This window comes from Phyllobates terribilis, unplaced genomic scaffold (genome assembly GCF_046119375.1).
Source record: "Phyllobates terribilis strain yellow unplaced genomic scaffold, ASM4611937v1 Scaffold_1__5_contigs__length_1240528914, whole genome shotgun sequence".
NCBI classification, from domain to species: Eukaryota; Metazoa; Chordata; class Amphibia; order Anura; family Dendrobatidae; genus Phyllobates; species Phyllobates terribilis.
This window is the reverse complement of record NW_027362761.1, coordinates 1,066,422,356-1,066,449,214: the sequence shown is the minus strand read 5'-3', so window position 1 is coordinate 1,066,449,214 and position 26,859 is coordinate 1,066,422,356. Positions and strand designations below refer to the sequence as shown.

Below are 26,859 nucleotides of genomic sequence, written 5' to 3'. Positions count from 1 at the left end.
AGGCAAAAAGGGGTGACAGTGGAGGAGGGGGCCCTCAGGCAAAAAGGGGTGACAGTGGAGAAGGGAGCCCTCAGGCAAAAAAGGGTGACAGTGGAGGAGGGGGCCCTCAGGCAAAAAGGGGTGACAGTGAAGGAGGGGGCCCTAATGCAAATAGGGGTAACAGTGGGGGGAGGGCCCAATGGGGGGAGTGGGCCCTCAGGCAATTAGAGGTGATATAAGCAGATCATGTTCAACTGATTAAGTGCCCCCCATCGCTAGCACTCTCTGTAAGTGTTCCCAGTCAGTCAGGGGGGAGGGGGAGTTTGGAAGTGCTGTAATTGCACTGACCTGTACAATCATACAGTGGTGTAAAAAAGTGTTTGCCCCCTTCCTGATTTCTTCTTCTTGTGCATGTTTGTCACACTTAAATGTTTCAGATCACAAAACAAATTTAAATATTAGACAAAGATAACACAAGTAAATGCAAAATGCAGTTTTTAAATGGAGGTCTTTATTATTAAGGGAAAAAGAAATCCAAACCTACAGGGCCCTGTGTGAAAAAGTAATTGCCCACTCCCCCCCCCTTAAAACATAAATTATCTGTGGTTTATCACATCTTTGGGAAGCAGAGTTTAATTTCCCTTACCACACACAGGCCTGATTACTGCCACACCTGTTCTCAATCAAGAAATCACTTAAAGGGAATCTGTCACCCCCTGGGCAATATCAGACCTCTACTATGGGCATACAGGTGATAGAAAAGTAAATCTATACATACCTGTATGGCCCATAGTAGAGGTCTGATTGCAGAGAAAAGTGTTTTTATAAACTCCGTTGTGCATAGGCTTGGCGTCCCCCGGACGCCACGAAATCCCCGCCTAACTGTTTATTATTCCCTGAAATCCCCGCCTATGTGTTTATTTACCATATTCCCCCCTCCCTTGCACGTCACAGCGCCCTGTGACGTGCACTGTGCTCCCTGACTTCCCAGGCATGCGCAAAGCGCCGTTCACATAGAGCGCTCTTTGCTTCATCTCGGCCCCATCTGGCTGTGCACTGCGCCGCAGGGTTCTATTGCGCAGGCGCCAGGGAGTCACTGTCACTTCCCGGCGCCTACGCAATAGAACCCTGCAGCGCAGTGCACGGAGAGACGGGGCCGAGAGGAAGCAAAGCGCGCTTTGTGTGAGGCCCTGTGACGTGCAGGGGAGGGGGGAGGAATATGGTAAATAAGCAGATAGGCGGGGATTTCAGGGAATAATTAACAGTTAGGCTGGGATTTCAGGGGTTACTAAGAAGATAGGTGGGGATTTCTTGGTGTCCGGGGGACGCCAAGCCTGTGCACAACGGAGTTTATAAAAACACTTTTCTCTGCAATCAGACCTCTACCATGGGCCATACAGGTATGTATAGATTTACTTTTCTATACCCTGTATGCCCGTAGTAGAGGTCTGATATCTCCCAGGGGGGGTGACAGATTCCCTTTAAATAGGACCTGCCTGACAAAGTGAAGTAGACCAAAAGATCCTCAAAAGCTAAACATCATACTCCGATCCAAAGAAATTCAGAAACAAATGAGAAACAAAGTAATTGAGATCTATCAGTCTGAAAAAGGTTATAAAGCCATTAATAAAGCTTTGGGACTCCAGTGAACCACAGTGAGAACCATTATCCACAAGTGGCGAAAACATGGAACAGTGAGGCATATGTCTTGTGCGTTATAGGTTTTTGGTGTAAGGAGAATACACATGTACAGCTCTGGCAAAAATTAAGAGACCACTGCACAGTTTTCTCTACATGTCTGACAGCCATTCCATTCCAGTGTCAGTTGAATTCCAACCACCGTCCACCTCATTATACTTACTGTGCTTCTGATTAGGTGATCACCTGAACCAAATCTTATGTAACGAGGTAAAGTATAAACAACACTGCTGTGGTCTTCACAATCCTCTTGCAATAGCACAAGCTGGATGGCAAAACAAGTGCTAGGAATAGCCCAAAAGTAATTTGAATGAACAAATAACTTGTAACCATGCCAAAGGAGTTGAAAAGAAAAGTCTTGAGTGAGGAAAAGAAGGGCTCAATTCTGGCTTTACTAGCAGAGGGATACAGTGAGCGTCATGTTGCCTTCATCCTTAAAATTTCGAAGACGGCAGTCCATTACAACAAGGTCAAGCAGCCGGGACAACAAAGCTACAGACCGGCAGAGGGCGAAAGCGACTCTCCACTGACCGGGATGACCGTCATCTTATTCAAATGTCACTCAGAAACCGCAGGATGACATCAAGTGACCTACAAAAGGACTGGCAAATGGCAGCTGGGGTGAAGTGCACGGCAAGAACAGTTTGTAACAGGCTCCTAGAGGCCTCAAGTCATGTGAAGCTAGAAAAAAGCCTTTCATCAATGAGAGGCAAAGGAGAGCCAGGCTGAAGTTTGCCAAAGACCATAAGGATTGGACCATAGAGGACTGGAGTAAGGTAATCTTCTCCGATGAGTCTAATTTTCAGCTTTGCCCAACACCTGTTCGTCTAATGGTTAGACGGAGACCTGGAGAAGGCATACAAGCCACAGTGTCTTGCACCCACTGTGAAATTTGGTGGAGGATCGGTGATGATCTGGGGATGCTTCAGCAAGGCTGGAATTGGGCAGGTTAATCTTTGCGAAGGACGTATGAATCAAGCCGCATACAAGGTTATCCTTGAAAAACACTTGCTTCCTTCTGCTCAGGCAATGTTCCCCAACTCCGAGGACTGTTTTTTTCCAGCAGGACAATGCCCCATGCCACACAGCTAGGTCAATCAATGTGTGGATGAAGGAGCACCACATCAAGACCCTGTCATGGCCAGCCCAATCTCCAGACCTGAACCCCATTGAAAACCCCTGGAATGTAATCAAGAGGAAGATGGATAGCCACAAGCCATCAAACAAAGAAGAACTGGTTAAATTTTTAATAATCATGGTTATTCCACCAAATATTGATTTCTGAACTCATCCTGAGTTAAAACATGAGTATTGTTGTTTCTAAATGAATAAGAACTTGTTTTCTTTGCATTATTTGAGGTCCCCTGTTTCTTTTTTATTATTTTGACGATTTCTCATTTGCTGCAAATAAATACAAAATTTTTAGCTTTGAATTTCGGAGACATGTTGTCAGTAGTTAATAGAATAAAACAATAATGTACATTTTACTCAAAAATATACCTATAAAGAGAAAAATCAGAGAAAATGAACATTTTGCAGTGGTCTCGGAATTTTTGCCAGAGCTGTATATTGTGGCGCTCTGACATTTTGCTCTGTATGTATTAACCATTTTGCCCTTTTCTGGCTGCAAGTACATCTAGCATTCCTGTAGTCAGTGAATGAAGTAACTAGTTATTCGCTAATCATCACCGCTCCTCCTCCTCCTCCTCATTATTCCTGCGGCCGCACATCCCGCGTCCTCCACTGACCTCATGGATTCCCCAGAAACATATGACTCCGCCCCTAGTGGTGACAGTGGGAACACTCTCCGGTGATATGCAAATCAGTGTTTTGACACAGTGTGTGATTGGCCGGTGCAAGTGGGCGGGACAGGCGTCCTTATTGGCGCGTTCTCCGGCTGCCTCTGTCAGTGTGTGCAGCGGCGCTGTCCTCTCCTGTGCTCTGTCCCTGGCGCTGTTTCTCCTCTCTGCGAGGTAATGGGAACACTCACACCGCCATGTGCTTCTCCTCCCGCATGGCCGCCGCCGCTTCCCGGCCAGCAATCCTGAGCGCTGGGCCTGTCCAGAGACGTGGCGAGCCTTACAGCGCAAAGAACTACAAGCCCCAGCATGCCCTGCTCTGCCCCTGCTGCCGTGTCGCGTTACTGACTCCGGTGTAATTATTGTGTCTTTTTGTATTTAGGCATAAAATCAGGAAGATGGAATCCAGCGGAGGTGAGTGCCGGGATGGCGAGTACACGTGGGGTCCCTGCTTGTCATGTGACCAGGGCCATGTGGCGTGGGGTGCGGAGTAGTGGGCACTGGCCTCCCCTGCGGGTGGGATGGCTCCGGATCCTGCAGTGTCAGCTGTGAGCAGCCAGGGCACAGGCATACAAGAGGTTAAAGGCTGCTTTTTGGGACCTCTGTCAGACTGGACTGAAAGCTGGAGATTTTGGGTCTTTTAAATGAGTGCACCAATGCGGGGGTGTCTGCGGATCTCCCCATCTACAGTGCAAGAGTCACATCTACATTCACTGCAAAAATCCAGTCGTGTTGTGGGGGCGTCATAAATATTCACCAAGCCCCTAAACCAGGGATGTGAAACTCAAACACACAGAGAGCCAAAATGAAAAACTTGGACAAAGGTGTGGGCCAGCCAGTACACAGTATAATGGCCCCACATAGTCCTCCGTACAGAATAGTGGCCCCACATAGTCCTCCGTACAGTATAGTGGCCCCACATAGTCCTCCGTACAGTATAGTGGCCCCACATAGTCCTCCGTACAGTATAGTGGGGCCCCACATAGTCCGCCGTACAGTATAGTGGGGCCCCACATAGTCCGCCGTACAGTATAGTGGGGCCCCACATAGGAATGGTGGTTCTGGTGTCCTGGGCCAATTGTAACCACCCTGCGGGCCAGAGTTTGACATGTCCATTGATGTGCTGTTCTTACAGGGGCCGTGGTGTTCTGGTCACTGCAGTGGAAGCATCATCCACATGTATAAATATACAGCTCTGGCCCACACTCATACAGATGTGTGCTTGTTTGTGGTGTGAGGCTGCGTGCCCACGTAGCGTTTTTCAAGCGTATATGCTGCGGAATTTCCGCAGCGTAAACGCTTGAAAAACGCATGTATATCCGCACCCCATGGTCCCCAATGGCATTCCGCAATGTCAATGCCCATGCTGCGGATTTTTCCGCAGCGTATATGCTGCGGTCAAAAATCCGCAGCATGTTCATTAATTTTGCGGAAGCGCAGCGGAATCAATGTGCGGATGGTACCCAGGTCTGGAGGAGAGGAGACTCTCCTCCAGACCTGGGTACCAAACAACCTGTAAAAAAAAGAATAAAATAAAGTTTATACTTATCTTCTGATGTTTTCCCTCCGTCGCGCTGTTGTCTGAAGGACCTGCCACGTCATTGAGTCATGTGACCCACCACATGACTCAATGACGTCACCGCAGGTCCTGCACACAACAGCGTGAGCCGCTCAAGACTCCGGACGGGGCAGAGAATGCATCGGAAGGTGAGTATAAAGTTTATTTTTTTAATTTTTACCATTCTGAACAAGTTGTCAAGCACTTTTCCAAGTGATGCTTGGAGAAGTGCTTGAAAACCCGCATGCGGAAATGCATGCAAAGACGCCTCACAAACGCTTCTACCTGGCGGGAAAACCGCATGTAATATCCGCATGCGATTTTCCCGCCAGGGAGAAGCGTAAAAAATATGCTTCAGGTCCGCAACGTGGGCGCACAGCCTCACTCTTGGCTATGAATCAGCTTTAAAAAAAAAAAAAAAAATACAAAGTTTTTGTGCAGCTTGAAGTTGTCTTTTGGAGTTTTCACACCACTTTTGCTGAGCTCTGCTAAAATGGTCGCAGCTGGCTCTGGAAGCCACATCTCATGTATTTCATGACAAGCTGTGACGTTCCTTAAGACAAATCTTATGCCAGTCCTTCATGGCACACCGTGGGTTTGTTGAGGCATGCTCCTCTGACTCCAGCTCTCCCTCTCATCACTCGGGGCCAAAGTAGGTCTTCAGTGTGTCGGCTGGCTTACACGGATTCCCATAGCCTTTTACAACAGTCTGATGCACACAACCAATAAGAATAGGACCTGCTCTGTGTCTCATGGGCCTGTATTTTAAATCTGATGTGTGTATGGGTCTATAAAATGCTATGGGTCAGTGTGCTGTGTGAGGGGGAGGGGTGGGGAGTGTCGGATAGCACACGGATGTGTGAATGTAGTCTTTGGCTGGGATCAGATTATTGCTGTCCATATACTGACCATGAAATGCAGCAGTCATCTGACCCCAGCTGTCCATATGCTGACCATGAAATGCAGCAGTCATCTGACCCCAGCTGACCATGAAATGCAGCAGTCATCTGACCCCAGCTGTCCATATGCTGACCATGAAATGCAGCAGTCATCTGACCCCAGCTGTCCATATGCTGACCATGAAATGCAGCAGTCATCTGACCCCAGCTGTCCATATGCTGACCATGAAATGCAGCAGTCATCTGACCCCAGCTGTCCATATGCTGACCATGAAATGCAGCAGTCTGTTCCCCTCAGTGTCTCGCTTGCATGAGTCGGATCCATGCTGTTTGGCTAGATACAAGCTGATCAGCGGACATTTACTAGTGTGTTTACACAGGATAAGGCTGTGTACCCACGATGCGTTTTTGGTGCGTATTTGCAGCGCGTAAACGCTCCAGAAACGCATTGCATACCTTATCCCATGACTTCCTATGACATTCTGCAAGTTCTGTGCACATGGTCCATATTTTTTCTGCGCAGATTTTACTCGCAGAAAAAATACGGACATGACCAATTCTTGTGCGTTTCTGCATGCGTATTTGCCTATACAATGCATTGGAAAAACGCATGCAAATACGCGTCAAAAACCGCATGATTTTTTCTGCCAAGGAGATGCAGAAATGCTCAGGAAAATTTTCTGCTTCATTTCTGCATCGTGGGCACTAAGCCTTAAGATCGTTCTGTGCACACAGTACTGTATCAGCCGCGCATTCCCTGATTACACAGGTGTATGTGCTCCCCAATATCAATGATATAAATATTTTTAAGCCTACTTAACAATCTCTCCAAACGAGCAATCCTGTTTAGTCGGGCAGTAGGTGAACACAAGCATTCCTACACTTGTTTCCCAATTATTGGCTCATCTAAACGATCCTTTACTTATCGAGGACTCCTCACATGACCCGATTAGATGTTGTCAGATAGATATACAGTTATATGAAAAAGTTTGGGCACCCCTATTAATCTTAAGCTTAATGTTTTATAAAAATTGGTGTTTTTGCAACAGCTATTTCAGTTTGATATATGTAATAACTGTTGGACACAGTAATGTTTCTGCCTTGAAATGAGGTTTATTGTACTAACAGAAAATGTGCAATCTGCATTCAAACAAAATTTGACAGGTGCATAAGTATGGGCACCCTTATCCTTTTCTTGTTTTAAATACTCCTACCTACTTTTTACTGACTTACTAAAGCACTTTTTTTGGTTTTGTAACCTCATTGAGCTTTGAACTTCATAGCCAGGTGTATGCAATCATGAGAAAAGCTACTTAAAGTGGCCACTTGCAAGTTGTTCTCCTGTTTGAATCTCCTCTGAAGAATGGCATCATGGGCTCCTCAAACAACTGTCAAATGATCTGAAAACAAAGATTATTCAACATAGTTGTTCAGGGGAAGGATACAAAAAGCTGCCTCAGAGATTTAACCTGTCAGTTTCCACTGTGAGGAACATAGTAAGGAAATGGAAGAACACAGGGACAGTTCTTGTTAAGGCCAGAAGTGGCAGGCCAAGAAAAACATCAGAAAGGCAGAGAAGAAGAATGGTGAGATCAGTCAAGGACAATCCTCAGACCACCTCCAGAGAGCTGCAGCATCAACTTGCTGCAGATGGTGTCACTGTGCATCGGTCAACTATACAACACACTTTGCACAAGGAGAAGCTGTATGGGAGAGTGATGCAAAAGAAGCCGTTTCTGCAAGCACGCCACAAACAGAGTCGGCTGAGGTATGCAAAAGCACATTTGGAGAAGCCAATTTCTTTTTGGAAGAAGGTCGTGTGGACTGATGAAAGCAAGATTGAGTTGTTTAGTCATACAAAAAGGCGTTATGCATGGCGACAAAAAAACACAGCATTCCAAGAAAAACACTTGCTACCCACAGTAAAATTTGGTGGAGGTTCCATCATGCTTTGGGGCTGTGTGGCCAATGCCGGCACCGGGAATCTTGTTAAAGTTGAGGGACGCATGGATTCCACTAAGTATCAGCAGATTCTTGACAATAATGTTCAAGAATCAGTGACAAAGTTGAAGATACGCAGGGGATGGATCTTTCAGCAAGACAATGATCCAAAACACTGCTCCAAATCTACTCAGGCATTCATGCAGAGGAACAATTACAATGTTCTGGAATGGCCATCCCAGTCCCCAGACCTGAATATCATTGAACATCTGTGGGATCATTTGAAGAGGGCTGTCCATGCTCGGCGACCATCAAACTTAACTGAACTGGAATTGTTTTGTAAAGAGGAATGGTCAAAAATACCTTCATCCAGGATCCAGGAACTCATTAAAAGCTACAGGAAGCGACTAGAGGCTGTTATTTTTGCAAAAGGAGGATCTACTAAATATTAATGTCACTTTTCTGGTGAGGTGCCCATACTTATGCACCTGTCAAATTTTGTTTGAATGCAGATTACACATTTTCTGTTAGTACAATAAACCTCATTTCAAGGCAGAAACATTACTGTGTCCAACAGTTATTACATATATCAAACTGAAATAGCTGTTGCAAAAACACCAATTTTTATAAAACATTAAGCTTAAGATTAATAGGGGTGCCCAAACTTTTTCATATAACTGTATGTACTTGCTATAGATCCCTCTAGTGTGATCTCGCCTATAATCACAATCCATTACTAACATGAAGTGATTTCCTGTCACTTTCTCTCCCATTAAGAGTTGAGACTCGGCAAGAAGCTGAATGAAGGTAAAACTAAAGAGGTGTATGAGCTCCTGGATCACCCCGGCTGTGTCCTCATGCAGTCCAAGGACCAGATCACAGCGGGCAATGCAGCCAGGAAGGACCACATGGAGGGGAAAGCGTCCATCTCCAACAAGACCACCAGCTGCATATTCAAACTGCTGCAAGAAGCTGGTAAGATCTCGTATAGATTTATGCTGGTGTGTGTGTGTGTGCATTTATTTTATTTTTTTCCTCCCTCATGTACCCCCCAAAATAAGCTCTATTTCTCCCCCCCCCTTCCCTCATATTTAACCCCTTAATGCCCCCTGACGGGGATAACCCGTCATGGCAGGATGCTAGTTCACACACCATGACGGGTTATCCCCGTCATGACTTTGAACTGTCACTGCGTGTAAGCATGCAGTGACCATTCAGTGCCGACAGCTGAGGGGCAGGGGAAGAGGTGCAGGGACCCATGCCGGCAGTCCCTGCACCCAGATCGCTGTGATCGGTCAGTCAACCTGACTGACCGATCGCGCAGGAGAAGCTGAAATATCAGCGTCTCCTGCCCGATCAGTGGCTGAGCTCTTTCACTAACAGCCAGGAGCCGTGTCAGCGCCGCCCCTGGCTGTTAACCCCCTAAATGCTGCGATCGCAGCGTTCAGGAAGAAGGCAGAGGGAAGTGAGCTCCCTCTGCCTTCAGATAGGCAGCCCCACGACATCATCGCGGGGACCCAACCAGTGTCATGGTGACCTGGGGTCGTCATGACTACCCCAGGTCACCAAGCTACGGAAAGCTTCTGAGAAAATGCTCACAGCATGGTCTCACAAGAATTCTCCACAGGTATAATGTACTGCAATGCTAGTGCATTGCAATACATTATACCTGTGAAAAAAGTGAAAGTCCCATAAAAGGATTAAGTAAAAAATTGTAAAAACCTAAAAAAACAAACAAAAAAAACTACTAATAAACACAGATTTTTATGTTACCAAATATGTGCACTTTTTTTTTTATCGCCACGTCCGCAACGACCCGATCTATAAATGTCACACTAGTTAACCCCTTCAGGGAACAGCGTTAAAAAAAAAAAAAAAAAGTGGAATAAAACGTGATCATAAAGACGGATGTAAATAAAAATTTTTACCACTGAAAACGTCATCTTGTCCCGCAAAAAAAAGAAGCTGTCAGCAGAAAAATAAAGTTATAGCTCTCAGAATAAAGCAATGCACAGATAAAAACTTTTATAGAAAAAATTATGTAAAAACACAAAAAAATGTAAAAAAAATTACATAAATGAGGTATCGCTATAATCGTACTGACCCAAAGAATAAAGCTGCCTTATCAATTTCACCACATGCGAAACAGTATACAAAAAAAACAAACCATTCCAGAATTGTTGGTTTTTGTTTATTCTGCCTCTCAAAAATCGCAATAGAAAGCGATCAAAAAATGTCACATGCCTGAAAATGGTACCAATAAAAACATCAAGCCGTCCCGCAAAAAACAAGCCCTTACATGACTCTGCTGGCTGAAATATGGAAAAATATGGCGATGCAAACATTAGTTTTTGCAAAAAAAAGCGTCTTTTAGTGTGTGACAGCTGTCAACCATAAAAACCCGATATAAATCTGTAATCGCACTGACCCGAAGAATAAAGTTGCCTAATCACTTATACCGCATGGGGAACGGCATAAAAAATAAATAAAACCAACTCTTCACCTGCTGCGTGTTTTTTTTTTTTTTTTTTTTTTTTTTTTTTTTTTTTTTTTTTTTTTTTTTTTTTTTCCTCTCTTCTCTCCCATTCTGCCTCCCTAAGATCGCAGTAAGGCTCGGCTCACATTTATCCTGCGCAGAGCACTTACACCGGGGTTTCCGTGTAAATCTCTGAAATATGTGATTCAGACGGAATCCCTCCAACCCCCCGTGGAAGATTTCCTGTAATGAAGCCGATGGAGGCACTGTGGATGTCGTCTGACCTATGATTCGGCGGTGTCCATCTTTTTAGGTGTAGATAAAAGCGTGGTCAGCCACAGTTTTGTGAACCTCTGAAAAGGACAACACTGAACAGAGGCCAGACTGAGTCCAGAGTAACGCTGCTGCCTCATCTCATTATAGTGAATGGATCCCTCAGGGGTTTCATCTGAATCACAACATTCGGAGATTTAGATGAAAACCCCAAGGTAAGTGCTCAGCGCAGAGCGCAGGATAAATGTGATCTAAAATGTTCCCAATTAAAGCCCCCACTCAGGTCTGTTAAGTGTTAATGGAAATATAGGGGGCTTCCACATTACTGGTAGTGCAAAGTCTCTGGAAAAGCAAAATTACTGCAGATACAAGCAATGGAGGAGATAGAGAAATTACTTTTGCTGTTTCCTCCGCAGCTGTGCTGCGATTCTCTCGTGCGAGAACATCAAAGCACTGACACTCTGCTCCAGCTCTGTAGCGAGCATGAGCCGAGTGTCATTGGCATATCACATCCGATGTTCTATGCTTGTGATTCCAGCCTTAGACATGTGCGAACACAACTTTCTCAAAACCTTGTTTGAAAGTTCTTGTAATCCTTCCGTGAGATCAAGTTATATATAACTTGTTTGTATACTCTATTTTTCATTCATGTATGTGTATTGTGTTTCCATTTACTCCATATAGTGTTGGTAGGTACATATATGTACATCTTTTTTTAAACTGAATATGTATCAAAATGTCACCACCAAGAAGCACTGTATAGATTTTCAATGTTGGGTACCACTGGAATAAATTCTACGCTTCTGCATGCCATGGGTGTACAGTGAATATTTCTATAGTATTTTGGGAACCCACTCCTGTCTTACTAGCACCTGGTTGAATTTAGTGTCTGCACCCCAAACTTCGCTATATTTGCACTATGTAGAGCTGCCTTTGGACGTGTTCTCTCTCCACGTATTGTAAGCTGCTGATACAGAATTGTCAGCCATTTCTGCATGGGCATTGTCCTCCAATCACTGCCTGTATGACTGGGTGGTTTAATAGACGAACAGCCGTTACAGGGATCACTACACACTGTAAGCCTGAGGACACTGTAAATGAACCTTGCCTATTGTCAGAAACCTAGCATTAACCTTACATGATATGTGGGTGTAGCTGGCACATAGGCAGCTGGTATCTCCTGGTGGAGTTTGTATCTTCAATGTTTTTTTTGCATCTAACCAATATTGTGATGGAGGCATATACATCTTTTTTACTTTTTTTTTTTTTTTTCCTCAGGTATCAAGACGGCCTTTGTGAAGAAGTGCAGTGCGACTGGCTTCATTGCCACTCACTGTGCGATGATCCCTATAGAGTGGGTGTGCAGGAGAATAGCCACCGGCTCCTTCCTGAAGAGAAATCCTGGGGTACCGGAAGGATACAAATTTTATCCCCCTAAAGTGGAGATGTTTTTCAAGGTTTGTTTGTGAGGTGGTTTCCTCTTGTATTTCGTTTTGTTTTCAGAAACTGCATAGACCCAATATCTCTGCATTGCCTATATAATTCAAAATTATTAATTTTTATATATTTTAGGATGATGCCAATAATGACCCTCAATGGTCTGAAGAGCAGCTGATTGCGACCAAACTAAATTGTGCTGGCCTTGTGATTGGCCAGGCGGAGGTGGACATCATGAACCATTCAACAGCAGCTATCTTTGAAATTCTGGAAAAAACATGGTCCACACAAGACTGCACCTTAGTGGACATGAAGGTTACATGTTTGGTTTGGGTATAGCGGTTAGCTTTTTAATAACTTTGCCAGCATTTTTATTGTTTGAATTTTCAAAAACTTAGATTGAGTTTGGCGTGGATGTGACCAAAAAAGAAATTGTCCTCGCTGATGTGATTGATAACGACTCTTGGCGTCTATGGCCCTCAGGTGACAAGACCCAGCAGAAGGATAAACAGGTATTCATCCAATCTCAACATTCATTATGTCAAGACTTGGCAGAAGGAAAGTTAATAACTAACTTGTCTCCTGTTTCCTCCAGACTTACCGGGATCTGAAGGAGATTACTCCAGAGGCAATGCAGATGGTCAAAAGAAACTTTGAGTGGGTTGCAGACAAAGTGGAGGTAATGCTGTGGTTTTTCTTTTTTATATCTCCCCTGTAAACTGCTGCTGGTGTTGCTGTGTAGTGCTTGCATTGAGAACTAGTACTTTGTGTTTGATTTGCGGACAAAGTTGTTTTTCCTGGGGGTAACTATTTTTATGTCCCTTTTTTCACCTTTTATATACCCAAAAAAAAAAAACCTCACTATCTTATTTCCTCAGCTGCTGCTGACTAGTGATAGCCAAGGACGGGTTGTTGTGTTGATGGGATCAATTTCTGACCTGGTCCACTGTGAAAAGATTAAGAAATCCTGTGCAAATTATGGCATCCCGTGTGAACTGAGGGTGACATCTGCTCACAAAGGACCTGATGAAACTCTGAGAATAAAGGCGGAGTATGAAGGTAAGATCTTAAGTGGTCTGCACCAACTCTTCATATGAAAAGGTCTGCTGTGGTGGTCTGACTGACAATAGTAAATTGTAGCGTATTATCTTCACACACAAAAAAAAAAAAAGTTTTGACTGGGGCTATTGGAAGCAGCTGACTAATTTAAGGCTCATCAAACTTTGCTGATCTTTCATATGATGTATACCAATACTGCCTGAAAGCCCCTTTTCCTATCCAGAGCTCAAATTTTACTAAAATTATTTCTTAGAATTTATTGTATGAGAATTATATTTCTTATTATGCTAAGGTGTCTGAACCCCAAAGCATAATATATACAGTTATATGAAAAGTTTGGGCACCCCTATTAATCTTAAGCTTAATGTTTTATAAAAATTGGTGTTTTTGCAATAGCTATTTCAGTTTGATATATGTAATAACTGTTGGACACAGTAATGTTTCTGCCTTGAAATGAGGTTTATTGTACTAACAGAAAATGTGCAATCTGCATTCAAACAAAATTTGTCAGGTGCATAAGTATGGGCACCTCACCAGAAAAGTGACATTAATATTTAGTAGATCCTCCTTTTGCAAAAATAACAGCCTCTAGTGGCTTCCTGTAGCTTTTAATTTCCTGGATCCTGGATGAAGGTATTTTTGACCATTCCTCTTTACAAAACAATTCCAGTTCAGTTAAGTTTGATGGTCGCCGAGCATGGACAGCCCTCTTCAAATGATCCCACAGATGTTCAATGATATTCAGGTCTGGGGACTGGGATGGCCATTCCAGAACATTGTAATTGTTCCTCTGCATGAATGCCTGAGTAGATTTGGAGCGGTGTTTTGGATCATTGTCTTGCTGAAAGATCCATCCCCTGCGTAACTTCAACTTTGTCACTGATTCTTGAACATTATTGTCAAAAATCTGCTGATATTGAGTGGAATCCATGCGTCCCTCAACTTTAACAAGATTTCCGGTGCCGGCATTGGCCACATAGCCCCAAAGCATGATGGAACCTCCACCAAATTTTACTATGGGTAGCAAGTGTTTTTCTTGGAATGCTGTGTTTTTTTTGCCGCCATGCATAACGCCTTTTTGTATGACCAAACTGCTTAATCTTGGTTTCATCAGTCCACAGGACCTTCTTCCAAAAATAAATTGGCTTTTCCAAATGTGCTTTTGCATACCTCAGCCGACTGTTTGTGGCGTGCTTGCAGAAATGGCTTCTTTCGCATCACTCTTCCATACAGCTTCTCCTTGTGCAAAGAGCGTTGTATAGTCGACCGATGCACAGTGACACCATCTGCAGCAAGTTGATGCTGCAGCTCTCTGGAGGTGGTCTGAGGATTGTCCTTGACTGATCTCACCATTCTTCTTCTCTGCCTTTCTGATGTTTTTCTTGGCCTGCCACTTCTGGCCTTAACAAGAACTGTCCCTGTGTTCTTCCATTTCCTTACTATGTTCCTCACAGTGGAAACTGACAGGTTAAATCTCTGACAGCTTTTTGTATCATTCCCCTGAACAACTATGTTGAATAATCTTTGTTTTCAGATCATTTGACAGTTGTTTTGAGGAGCCCATGATGCCACTCTTCAGAGGAGATTCAAACAGGAGAACAACTTGCAAGTGGCCACTTTAAGTAGCTTTTCTCATGATTGCATACACCTGGCTATGAAGTTCAAAGCTCAATGAAGTTACAAAACCAAAAAAAGTGCTTTAGTAAGTCAGTAAAAAGTAGGTAGGAGTATTTAAAACAAGAAAATGATAAGGGTGCCCATACTTATGCACCTGTCAAATTTTGTTTGAATGTAGATTGCACATTTTCTGTTAGTGCAAAAAAACTCATTTCAAGGCAGAAACATTACTGTGTCCAACAGTTATTACATATATCAAACTGAAATAGCTGTTGCAAAAACACCAATTTTTATAAAACATTAAGCTTAAGATTAATAGGAGTGCCCAAACTTTTTCATATAACTGTAAATGGGCAAGTAAGGGATTTAAAGAAGAAGAAAAAAAAAAAAAAAAACACCTTGCCTGCCTCTGCTGCCATCCTCCTCATTTTCGCTCTTCCACTTGTAACTACATGGCTTAATGAAAGTCATAACATGTTTTTGAGACTGTCCTGCCCAAAGTCCCTGTGAAGAGAAGATTGGAGTGAGGTGGGAATCCATGGCAGACTCCTGGCCCAAAGGAATTTTGCAAAAATCTGTTCTTATTTTGCTAGGCTAGATTCCACTATTTTTAGAGTTAAAAAAAATAAACTAATTTGATTACTTTATAAACTATTTGCAGAATCTTTTCAAGAACTAACAGGAAGTCTGTCATGCTCCATTGTGTAATGTTTTTTTTTGTTTGTTTTTGTTTTTCCCCTTAAATCAATTGCTCCTCTAGAAGCATACTGGACCTTTTTTATTTAAAGGGAATCTGTCACCCCCCTGGTACTTATCTGACTTGTAATAAGGGCATACAGGTGATAGAAATGTAAATCTATACCTACCTGTATGCCTCACATTAGGAATCTTTCTGTTGTGAAATTGTCTTTTCATACAAGTTTCTGATGCTTGCAGGCCTGGGGCCTGGAAGAAATCCACGCCTACTGATTTAATTACAATGTTTCCCCCCCTCCACGTCAGTGCCCTATGACATGCAGTTGCGGCGACAAAATCCTGCTCACTTCTTCCTGCCTTCTGTTAATTGTATTGCAGGGATCTTGTGTGCAGGAGCAGGGAAGTCAGTGACTCGCCTGTGCACAAGATCCCTGCTTTACAATGCACATAGACAGCAGGAAGAAGTGCGCCTTGTGTGAAAGGTGAAGTGTGTGGGATTTGGGCACTGTGACGTGCAGGGGAGTGGGGAAACATTGTAATTCACACAGGAGTTGGGATTGCTTCTGGGATGGGAGCACATCAAATTGTATGAATAAAGACATTTCACAGCAACAAGACCTCTAATATGAGGCATACAGGTGATAAAACTGTAAATCTATAATCGCCTGTATGCCTCATATTAGAGGTCAGAAAAGTGCCAGGGGGTGACAGATTCCCTTTCAGCCAGAACCAGTCTTAATTCTTAACCTATAATGTCCTGCTGGCCATTTCTAATGTTAACTAAATCTTACACCGGTTATGAATAAAACTTAAAAGAAGTTGTCTAGCACTTTAGATTACACCTCTCCCCTTCGGGGCCCCTAAGGATTTTTGTAATTAGCTTACGTTGCATATACTGCCTGTGAGCGGCGCTATCCTTGGCCGCTCACAGGCATCAAGTGACCCCCGCACGGACGTCGTGACTCAGCACTGGGGTCCCCGCGGTGGCTGCTGGGTTGTGGGTGGGGTTACAACCCCCCATGTCACACCCAGCATCCACCGCGTTCTTTCCCAATGAGTAGGGAGAGGCAGAGCGCACGGTGGATGCGGAGTGTAACGTGCGGGGTAACCATGGAACGCGGAAGACAGATCCCCCGGCTTGTCGTGACGTCAGTGGATGTCAGAGCCGGCTGCAGCCGGGGGTCACGTGATGCCTGTGAGCGGTGCTATCTGCAACATAAGCTAATTATCCCCCCCCCCCCCGGGGCGCCTAAGGATTTTTGTAATCTAAAGTACTGGACAACACCTTTTTAGATGTTGCCTGTTGCCCAAGTACCCAGTCATGTGTCCCGGTATGACACTTCCACATTGCGTAATCTTGTATTTCTCCTAGGAGATGGCATTCCTACAGTCTTTGTCGCGGTTGCTGGTAGAAGCAATGGTTTGGGTCCGGTCCTCTCTGGAAATACACCATATCCTGTTATTAACTGCCCACCACTCACTGCTGACTGGGGGGCTCAGGATGTCTGGTCTTCTCTGCGAATGCCCAGTGGTAAGGAAATCCTCAGGAAAATGGCATATCATTGTAAATGTCTGAGAAGTGAACACCTTCTCTTGTCTCCTCACAGGGTTGGGATGCTCTACAGTATTATCTCCAGAGGCGGCCGCTCAGTTTGCCGCGCAGGTATTTGGCCTGAACAACCACCTGGTTTGGTCTAAGCTGCGCTCCTGTACTCTGAATACGTGGATTTCCCTCAAGCAAGCGGATGCAAAGCTGAGACAGTGTAGCATGTAACTATGCTCATCATAACACCTAATCTCTCCTAAATGTCAGAATATTTCAGTCATTTCTGGCCTACAATAGGTATATATTTAGAGCACCTGTTGTGACTGTTATAGGAATACCAAACATGGGTTATATTGGTATAAAGGTTTTGTAATAAACTTTAAAAAAAAAACTTGTATTTTCTTTCTTTTTTTTTTCTTCTCCCTCTTAATACTTGTATATTTGCTTGAACTCTTAAAGGGATATGCCAACAGGCCTATGTAAATGAAAAACCTGGGACTAAATGGTCCCCATGGCATCTCCATACAGATGCCAGCAATGATGGTTAAAAAAATGTGAAGGAGAGTCTTTGCAATGACACGATTAGGGTTCATTACTGCACAGAGTAAGGTTAACGACTTGGTTAATTGACTGGCACAGTGGTGGTGTCCATGTCCGTTTAATGTATGAGTTTGTCACGATATGCCAATCTCCAACAGACCTTCATTTACTATTAGGTCAAGATGTGCAGAAAGGGGTAACCTTTTTTTTACTTTTTTTTTTTTTTTTTTTTTTTTCTGGAGGGGTCAGTGTGTATTTTATTTTTACCTGCATGATTTCTCCTACTTTCTACAGTGTCATCTACAGTAATTTAGTTTGGCAAGCTTAGAATGTTTTTAATACAGAAAAATTGAGACTAAACAAGTGGTAATGAGGGAACATCCCAGCAAATCATTGTATTTTCTCTCGGAGGAGGAATGATAGCCATTTGCTTAACTTATTCCCAAGCAAACACATGAAGGGGACTATAGTACTTTAAAACCACCCTTGCAAACCCTACGGGACTGCTGAGGTGCAGAGTTGGAGATTAAAGTATTGAGAAAAGGAAGGGAAATTATTGGCTCTACTGTAAAAGTGAGAGGGAGAGAAATCTAAGCCTGAAGAGAAGTAAAGTATGAAAAAGGGTTAGGTTTGGGATGGTAATACGTTAGGGTATGATTTGGAAATGACAAAATGGACCATGCAATTTTTCCTGAGTACGCCGATACCCCATATGTGGAGGAAAACTATTGTTTTGGCGCATGACATGGCTCGAAAGGTAAGGAGTGCAATTTGACTCTGAATGCAAAATTTGTGGGAATCATTAGCGGATGCCATGTCGTGTTTAGAGCCCCTGATGTTCCTACAAGTGACCCAATTTTAGAAATTAGATCCCTAAGGGAATGCATCTAGATGTGTGGTGAGCACTTTGAACTCAAAGCTGCTTCCTAGAAGTTTATAAAAAAATTTTTTTTTTTTTTTTACATTTTCACAGTTCATATCAGAAGAGAGAAATAATTTCTGTCTCGAGTGTTAATGAGGGCAAGGTAGCTGATTATCGCATATCATGCCGATTAATTATGAGTGGGCTGGTGCTTGAAAGCCTTCAGTTAACCATGGTTACCTCCAAAGAAATGCGTGCAGTCATCATTGCTTTCCATCTAAAGGGCTGTGAAAACAAGGAAACGGCTGCTTGTAATATTGCTCTTAAAACAACCATTTATTAAATCAAGAGCTACAAAGTTTTAGCTGTTGTGAACAAGGCTTCCAGGTACCCAAGAAAGTTCAGCCAGGGCTGTCTTAGAGGGTTCAGCTCCAATACAGTGCTTGCTCAGTAATGGCAGCAGCCAGATGTCGCTGCATCTGTTCAGGGCTGACACCAGGAATTTCAGGGCCCCCATACTGGTAAAAAAAATTTTGGCCCACTTGACTACAAACCCAGCTCTGCCTCCACCCCTCATATCTGCCACTGTCCACTCATGGAAAAACTCCATTAATGCACCACGTTGTCACCAATGACACATTAACAGTTCCCACCACATACATAGCCATCAGCTTTTGTTTTGACAAAAAAAATTCTAAGCTTGCCACCACAACAAGGAAGACATTTGGCTGGGCCCTACGTTACTGTAATCTATTAAACATTTCTTTAAAATATCCAATACTCTTTTTAGGTATATATATATATATTTTTTTTCTTTAAGAGAATCTGTCACATACATTTTTTTTTTTACTTTTTTTTTATGACCAATAATACCACATACAAGGGACAAATACCGTCACACCATGACCAGACCACATCACCACCACATAGGGACCAAATAATACCACATACAAGTGCATCTCACAAAATTAGAATATCATCAAAAAGTTAATTTCAGTTCTTCAATACAAAAAGTGAAACTCGTATAGAGTCACTACAAACAGTGATCTATTTCAAGTGTTTATTTCTGTTAATGTTGATTATGGCTTACAGCCAATGAAAACACAAGTCATTATCTCAGTAAATTAGAATACTTTATAACAACAGCTTGAAAAATGATTTTAAAATCCAAAATGTTGACCTACTGAAATGTATGTTCAGTAAATGCCCTCAATACTTGGTCGGGGCTCTTTTTGCATCAATGCGGCGTGGCATGGAGGCGATCAGCCTGTGGCACTGCTGAGGTGTTATGGAAGCCCAAGTTGCTTTGATGGCAGCCTTCAGCTCGTCTGCATTGTTGGGTCTGGTGACTCTCCTCTTCCTCTTGACAAGGTTAAGGTTAGGCGAGTTTGCTGGCCAATCAAGCAGTGATACTGTTTTTAAACCAGGTATTGGTACTTTTGGCAGTGTGGACAGGTGCCAAGTCCTGCTGGAGAATAAAATTTCCATCTCCAAAAAGCTTGTCGGCAGAGGGAAGCATGTCGAGCTCTAAAATTTCCTAGTAGAGGGCTGCGCTGACTTTGGTCTTGATAAAACACAGTGGACCTACACCAGCAGATGACATGGCTCCTCAAACCATCACTGATTTGTGGAAACTTCACTCTAGACCTCAAGCAGCTTGGATTGTGGCCTCTCCACTCTTCCTCCAGACTCTGGGACCTTGATTTCCAAATGAAAATTGGAACTCTGGGACCTTGTGGAGTATGTCAATGACTGCCTTCTGGACATCTGTCAAGTCAGCAGTCTTCCCCATGATTGTGGAGCCTACTGAAACAGACTAATGGACCTTTTTAAACACTTAGGAAGACTTTGTAGGTGTTTTTGTTAATTATTCTAGTTTATTGAGATAATGACATGTTTTCATTGGCAGTAAGCCATAATCATCAACATTAACAAAAATGGGGGCGTGGTTGAGATCTCCGACATGCTAGACATGTTTGTCTGAGCTCCCACTGAAGAGCCTTAAAAGCGACGGAGTTTTGGTACCTACTGGCACCAAAATCTCCAAAGAAGCACATGAACTACCCTGGACCATCTTGGGATTGATTTTGGAATGTTTGGGTCCTTCCTGGTCCACTTTCCTAGGACTCATAACTAGTGTTGAGCGATACCTTCTGATATCGGGAAAGATTGGATTGGATCGGGCCGATACCCAAAAAATATCGGATATCGCAGATTCCGATACCGGAAACCAATGCAAGTCAATGGGACACAAATATTGGAATGAAAATAAACCCTTTCTTTTCTTGTAGGTTAATTCTGCATGAAGGAAAACAACTAAGAATAATGTAGAGACGTTAATGCCACAGCCATGGTGGTTGTGGCATTACAGTGATTGCCAAATCGATGGGAACAGTGCTCACAGTGAAACATGAAAAGCCAGCAAGTCATCAGCGGCATACACCGGTACCCGACAATTTAGAACAGAAAGAATAGAGCCTCACACATAGATTAGATAGAAACATGTCAGTCACATATGTAAGTACAGTGACAGTGTTGCTTACTGTACTTGTCATTTAGTGTTAAAGTATTTATTAAAAAAAGTAAGTGTTTTCATGCACCGTCTCTTTAAAAAAGCCGGCCGGCAATTCAGCAGCGGTACCCGACAATTTACAACAGAAAAAATAGAGCATCACACATAGATTAGATAGATAGAAACATGTCAGTCACATATATATGAAGTACAGTGACAGTGTTGATTACTGTACTTGTCATTTAGTGTTAAAATAAAGGATTTATTTAAAAAAAATTGGCGTGGGGTTCCCCGTAATTTTAGTCTCTAGCGGAGGTTAAGCAGACGGCTGGGGCAGATGTTTGAAGCCTGGAAGGGGGTAATACCCACGGAGCTTCCCAGGCTACTAATATCAGCCCCCATCTGAATACCTAGCCTTTACTAGCTATTAAAAGGGGGAACCCCCCAAAAAATGATGTGGGGTACCCCCTAATTTAATAGCTAGCAAAGACTAGGCAGACAGCTTGAATATTGGCCCCCTCCCAGGCTAGAAACACCAGCCGTCAGCCGCCCCAGAAATGGTGCATCCATAGGATGTGCCAATTCTGGCACTTAGCCTCGCTCTTCCCACTGCCCTGTAGCGGTGATATTTCAGTATCGGAATGCTCAACACTACTCATAACTAAAAACAAAAGTGCAGCAGCACTGAAGTAAGTGTGGAGGAAGGGAATTTCCCAGCTCTCTGCACTAAACCATGAAGCAGGGCCTCATGCACTGTGAAGAGTGAGTGGCGTTTTCATAACCAAAGATCCCTTTGAACAGCAAGATTGTGAATTATCAGGATCCCTGGACTTAAAGGGAATCTGTCACCCCCTGGGGGATATCAGACCACTACTATGGGCATACAGGTGATAGAAAAGTAAATCTATACATACCTGTATGGCCCATAGTAGAGGTCTGGTTGCAAAGAAATGTAGTTTTATCCATTTGGCTTTGCACAGGCTTGGCGTCCGGGCCAGGAAGGTTTTGGTCTCCATTTTCTCTTGCTCAAAATTGTTGGTACCCCTCGTTTATTGAAAGAAAAACCCACAATGGTCACAGAAATAACTTGAATCTGACAAAAGTAATAATAAATTAAAAATCTATGAAAATGAACAAATGAAAGTCAGACATTGCTTTTCAACCCTGGCTCCACAGAATTAAAAAAAAAAAATGAAACTGATGAAATAGGTCTGGACAGAAATTATGGTACTCTTAACTTAATATTTTGTTGAACAACCTTTTGAGGCAATCACTGCAATCAAACAATTCCTGTAACTGTCAATGAGACTTCTGCACCTCTCGACAGGTATTTTGGCCCACTCCTCATGAGCAAACTGCTCCTGTTGTCTCGTGTTTGAAGGTTGCCTTTTACAGACTGCATGTTTCAGCTCTTTCCAAAGATGCTCAATAGGATTTAGGTCAGGGATCATAGAAGGCCACTTCAGAATAGTCCAATGTTTTCCTCTTAGCCATTCTTGGGTGTTTTAGCTGTGTGTTTTTGGTCATTATCCTGTTGCAAGACCCATGACCTGCGACTGAGACCAAGCTTTCTGACACTGGGCAGCACATTTCTCTCTAGAATCCCTTGATAGTCTTGAGATCTCATTGTATCCTGCACAGATTCAAGACACCCTGTGCCAGATGCAGCAAAGCAGCCCCAGAACATAACAGAGCCTCCTCCATGTTTCACAGTAGGGTTAGTGTTCTTTTCTTGATATGCTTCATTTTTCAAACTGTGAACATAGAGCTGATGTGCCTTCCCAAAAACTTCCATTTTTGTCTCATCTGTCCATAGGACATTCTCCCAGAAGCTTTGTGGCTTGTCAACATGTAGTTTGGCAACTTCTAGTCTGACTTTTTTTTTCAACAATTGTGTTCTCCTTGGTCGTCTCCCATGAAGTCCACTTTGGATCAAACAATGATGGATGGTGCAATCTGACACTGATGTTCCTTGAGCTTGAAGTTCAACTTTAATCTCTTTAGAAGTTATCCTGGGCTCTTTTGTTACCATTCGTATTATCTGTCTCTTTGATTTGTCATCAATTTTCCTCCTGCGGCCACATCCAGGGAGGTTGGCTACAGTCCCATGGATCTTAAATTTCTGAATAATATGTGCTACTGTAGTCACAGGAACATCAAGTCACCAAACAGCACAGTGAGTATCTGTAGCCCTATATATAGGGCCACTGATTGAATACAAGATTGTGGACACAACTTTATTTAACATGTTCCTTTTGTCACATTATTTTCAGGGGTACCATCATTTCTGTCCAGACCTATTACATGAGTTTAATTTTTGTAAAAATTCTGTGGAAGCAGGGTTGAAAAGCAATGTCTGACTTTCATTTGCTCATTTTCATAGATTTTTAATTTATTACATTTGTCAGATTCAAGGTATTTCTGTGACCATTATGAGTTTTTCTTTCATTAAACGAGGCGTACCAACAATTTTGACCTTTGACCAGGTATGTATGTATGTACAGTGGTGGCCAAAAGTATTGGCACCCCTGCAATTCGGTCAGATAATACTCAGTTTCTTCCTGAAAATGATTGCAATCACAAATCCTTTGGTATTATTCTCTTCATTTAATTTGTCTTCAATGAAAAAAAAACACAAAAAGAATTGTCCTAAAGCCAAATTGGATATAATTCCACACCAAACCTAAAAAAGGGGGTGGACAAAAGTATTGGCACCTTTTGAAAAATCATGTGATGCTTCTCTAATTCGTGTAATTAACAGCACCTGTAACTTACCTGTGGCACCTAACAGGTGTTGGCAATAACTAAATCACACTTGCAGCCAGTTAACATTGATTAAAGTTGACTCAACGTCTGTCCTGTGTCCTTGTGTGTACCACATTGAGCATGGAGAAAAGAAAGAAGACCAAAGAACTGTCTAAGGAGTTGAGAAACCAAATAGTGAGTAAGCATGAGCAATCTCAAGGCTACAAGTCCATCTCCAAAGACCTGAATGTTCCTGTGTCTTCCGTGCGCAGTGTCATCAAGAAGTTTAAAGCCCATGGCACTGTGGCTAACCTCCCTAGATGTGGACGGAAAAGAAAAATTGACAAGAGATTTCAACGCAAGATTGTGGATAAAGAACCTCGACTAACATCCAAACGAGTTCAAGCTGCCCTGTAGTCCGAGGGTACAACAGTGTCAACACGTACTATCCATCGACGTCTGAATGAAAAGGGACTGTATGGTAGGATACCCAGGAAGACCCCACTTCTTACCCAGAGACATAAAAAAGCCAGGCTAGAGTTTGCCAAAACTTACCTGAGAAAGGCTAAAACGTTTTAGAAGAATGTTCTCTGGTCAGATGAGACAAAAGTAGAGCTTTTCGGGAAAAAGCATCAACATAGAGTGTACAGGAAAAACAAAGATGCACTCAAAGAAAAGAACACGGTCCCTACAGTCAAACATGGCGGAGGTTCCCTGATGTTTTGGGGTTGCTTTGCTGCCTCTGGCACTGGACTGCTTGACCTTGTGCATGGCATTATGAAGTCTGAAGACTACCAACAAATTTTGCAGCATAATGTAGGGCCCAGTGTGAGAAAGCTGGGTCTCCCTCAGAGGTCATGGGTCTTCCAGCAGGACAATGACCCAAAACACACTTCCAAAAGCACTATAAAATGGTTTTAGAGAAAGCACTGGAGACTTCTAAGGTGGCCAGCAATGAGTCCAGACCTGAATCCCATAGAACACCTGTGGAGAGATCTCAAATGGCAGTTTGGAGAAGGCACCCTTCAAATATCAGGGACCTGGAGCAGTTTGCGGAAGAAGAATGGTCTACAATTCCAGCAGAGCATTGTAAGAAACTCATTGATAGTTACCGGAAGCGGTTGTTCGCAGTTATTTTGGCTAAAGGTTGTGCAACCAAGTATTAGGCTGAGGGTGCCAATACTTTTGTCCGGCCCTTTTTTGGAGTTTTGTGTGAAATGATCAATGATTTGATTTTTGCTTCATTCTCTTTTGTGTTTTTTCCTTGCAAGCAAATTAAATGAAGAGAATAATACCAAAGAATTTGTGATTGCAATCATTTTCAGGCAGAAACTGAGTATTATTTGAAAGAATTGCAGGGGTGCCAATACTTTTGGCCACCACTGTATGTATACGCACACGCACGCACCAAACCTTCCTGTTATGCGCCGGGAGGTCACTGGAGTGGAAGTCACAGTGACTCTCCGGCGCCTGCGCAATAGAAGTGCACACACAAATGGGGTTGGGAGGAAACACAGCTCACTCTATGTGAGTCGCTGCTTGCGCGGGAGGTGAGGGAGAAAAGTGCACGTCACGGGGCCCTGTGACGTGCTGGGAAGGGAGTAGGGGGAATGATAATTAAGCATATAGGCAGGGATTAATAAACAGAGAGGCGGGGGTTTTTTGGTGTCCTCGGATGCCAAGACTGTGCAAAACCAAGTGGATAAAACTACATTTCTCTGCAATCAAACCTCTACTATGGGCCATACAGGTAAGTATAGATTTACTTTTCTATAACCTGTATGCCCATATTAGAGGTCTGATATCTCCCAGGGGGTGACAGATTCCCTCTAAGGCTGCATGCCCACGATGCATTTTTCATGCTTTTCCGTTGCGGAATTTCCGCAGAGGAAACGCATCAAAAACGCATGGTAATCCGCACCCCATGGTCCCCAATGGCATCCCGCAATGTCAATGCCCATGCTGCGGATTTTTCCGCAGCGTTTCTGCAGCGCTCATAAACCCGCAGCATGTTCATTAATTTTGCGGAAGCGCAGCGGAACTGCCGCCATTGACTTGCATTGAGACGCATAGAATCCGTGTCTGTACATTTGTACAAGCGGATTTTATGCGTCTCTATGTGCGGATGGTACCCAGTTCTGGAGTAGAGAAGACTCTCATCCAGACCTGGGTACCATTGTACCTGTAAAAAAAAGAATAAAATAATAAATAAAGTTTATATTCACCTGTCCGGCGGCTTCTCTCTGCTTGCCGGCAGCGCTCATCTTCCATGACCTGAGATGACGTAGTGGTCATGTGATCGCAGGCTGTCTCGCGAGATGCCGGCAACCAGGAAGAAGCCAGGACGAGCGCTGCAGCACACGTCGGGGCATCGGAGGTAAGTATAGCTTTATTTTTTTATTTTTACGGTCACACTATATAAATCCATGCCGTTTGCATGGATTTATACAGTGTGACCTAGTTGTCAAGCACTTTCCAAGTGATGCTATCGCCTGGAAAGTGCTTGTCAGTCCGCATGCGGAAACACATGCGTTAACGCATGTGGGTACGCATGTGAATCCGCATGTATTCTGCAGGAAAAACGCATGTACAATCTGCATGCGTTTTTCTGGCAAGGGAGATGCAGAAACGCTGCAGAAATTTTCTGCTTCATTTCTGCATCGTGGGCACATAGCCTAAGTGTCTTCTTTCAGTTCAGGATCTATGCAGGGAGAGGTTTTTTTTTTCCCCCTTTCCTGCTGTGTGGTTTCCCAGTGTCACGGAGACTTCTGCCTGTCTTGCTGGGGACTGCAGTGGTGGATTGCACTGGTGGATTGAGTGTATCAAGGGCTGGATGTTGCCAGTGCACATCACTACAGAATGGTGAGTAATTGATGAATGTGAGCCCTGTGAGAATTCTCTTTCATCTGACTCTCAGAGCAGTGCAGGAACTCCTGTTAGACACAGTGTGGACATCTTCCTGCTGGTTTGACAGATCACTGATTCAGGAGTGATCATCTGGTTATTGGAGGGATTCACACCTGGCTGGATTACTGGAACACTGAAGGAACTCTTATCAGCAACATCATTAATAGTGCTGCATTAAGCTTGGTAAGGAGTATAAAAGGTTTATACTGACACAATTACTAATAGATTGTGGTGAATTAACAAGTGAGTGTGCATTACAAGGGATGTTATTCTTTGGACTTGATTCCTATTCATTTCAAACTTATATTGATATCA

At 43.4% G+C, this 26,859-nt stretch overlaps 1 protein-coding gene across 1 annotated transcript; it reads left to right on the top strand.

Moving 5' to 3' along the window:
* Positions 1-3,523: 3,523 nt before the first annotated feature.
* Positions 3,524-17,338, top strand: PAICS (phosphoribosylaminoimidazole carboxylase and phosphoribosylaminoimidazolesuccinocarboxamide synthase). Its single transcript, XM_073656751.1, has 10 exons — positions 3,524-3,650; positions 3,859-3,890; positions 8,652-8,849; positions 11,902-12,080; positions 12,196-12,375; positions 12,459-12,572; positions 12,656-12,739; positions 12,939-13,119; positions 16,805-16,963; positions 17,040-17,338. Exons 2-10 carry the CDS (start codon positions 3,875-3,877, stop codon positions 17,204-17,206), a joined length of 1,278 nt encoding a protein of 425 aa, XP_073512852.1. The 5' UTR covers positions 3,524-3,650; positions 3,859-3,874; the 3' UTR covers positions 17,207-17,338.
* The last annotated feature ends 9,521 nt before the right edge of the window (positions 17,339-26,859 follow it).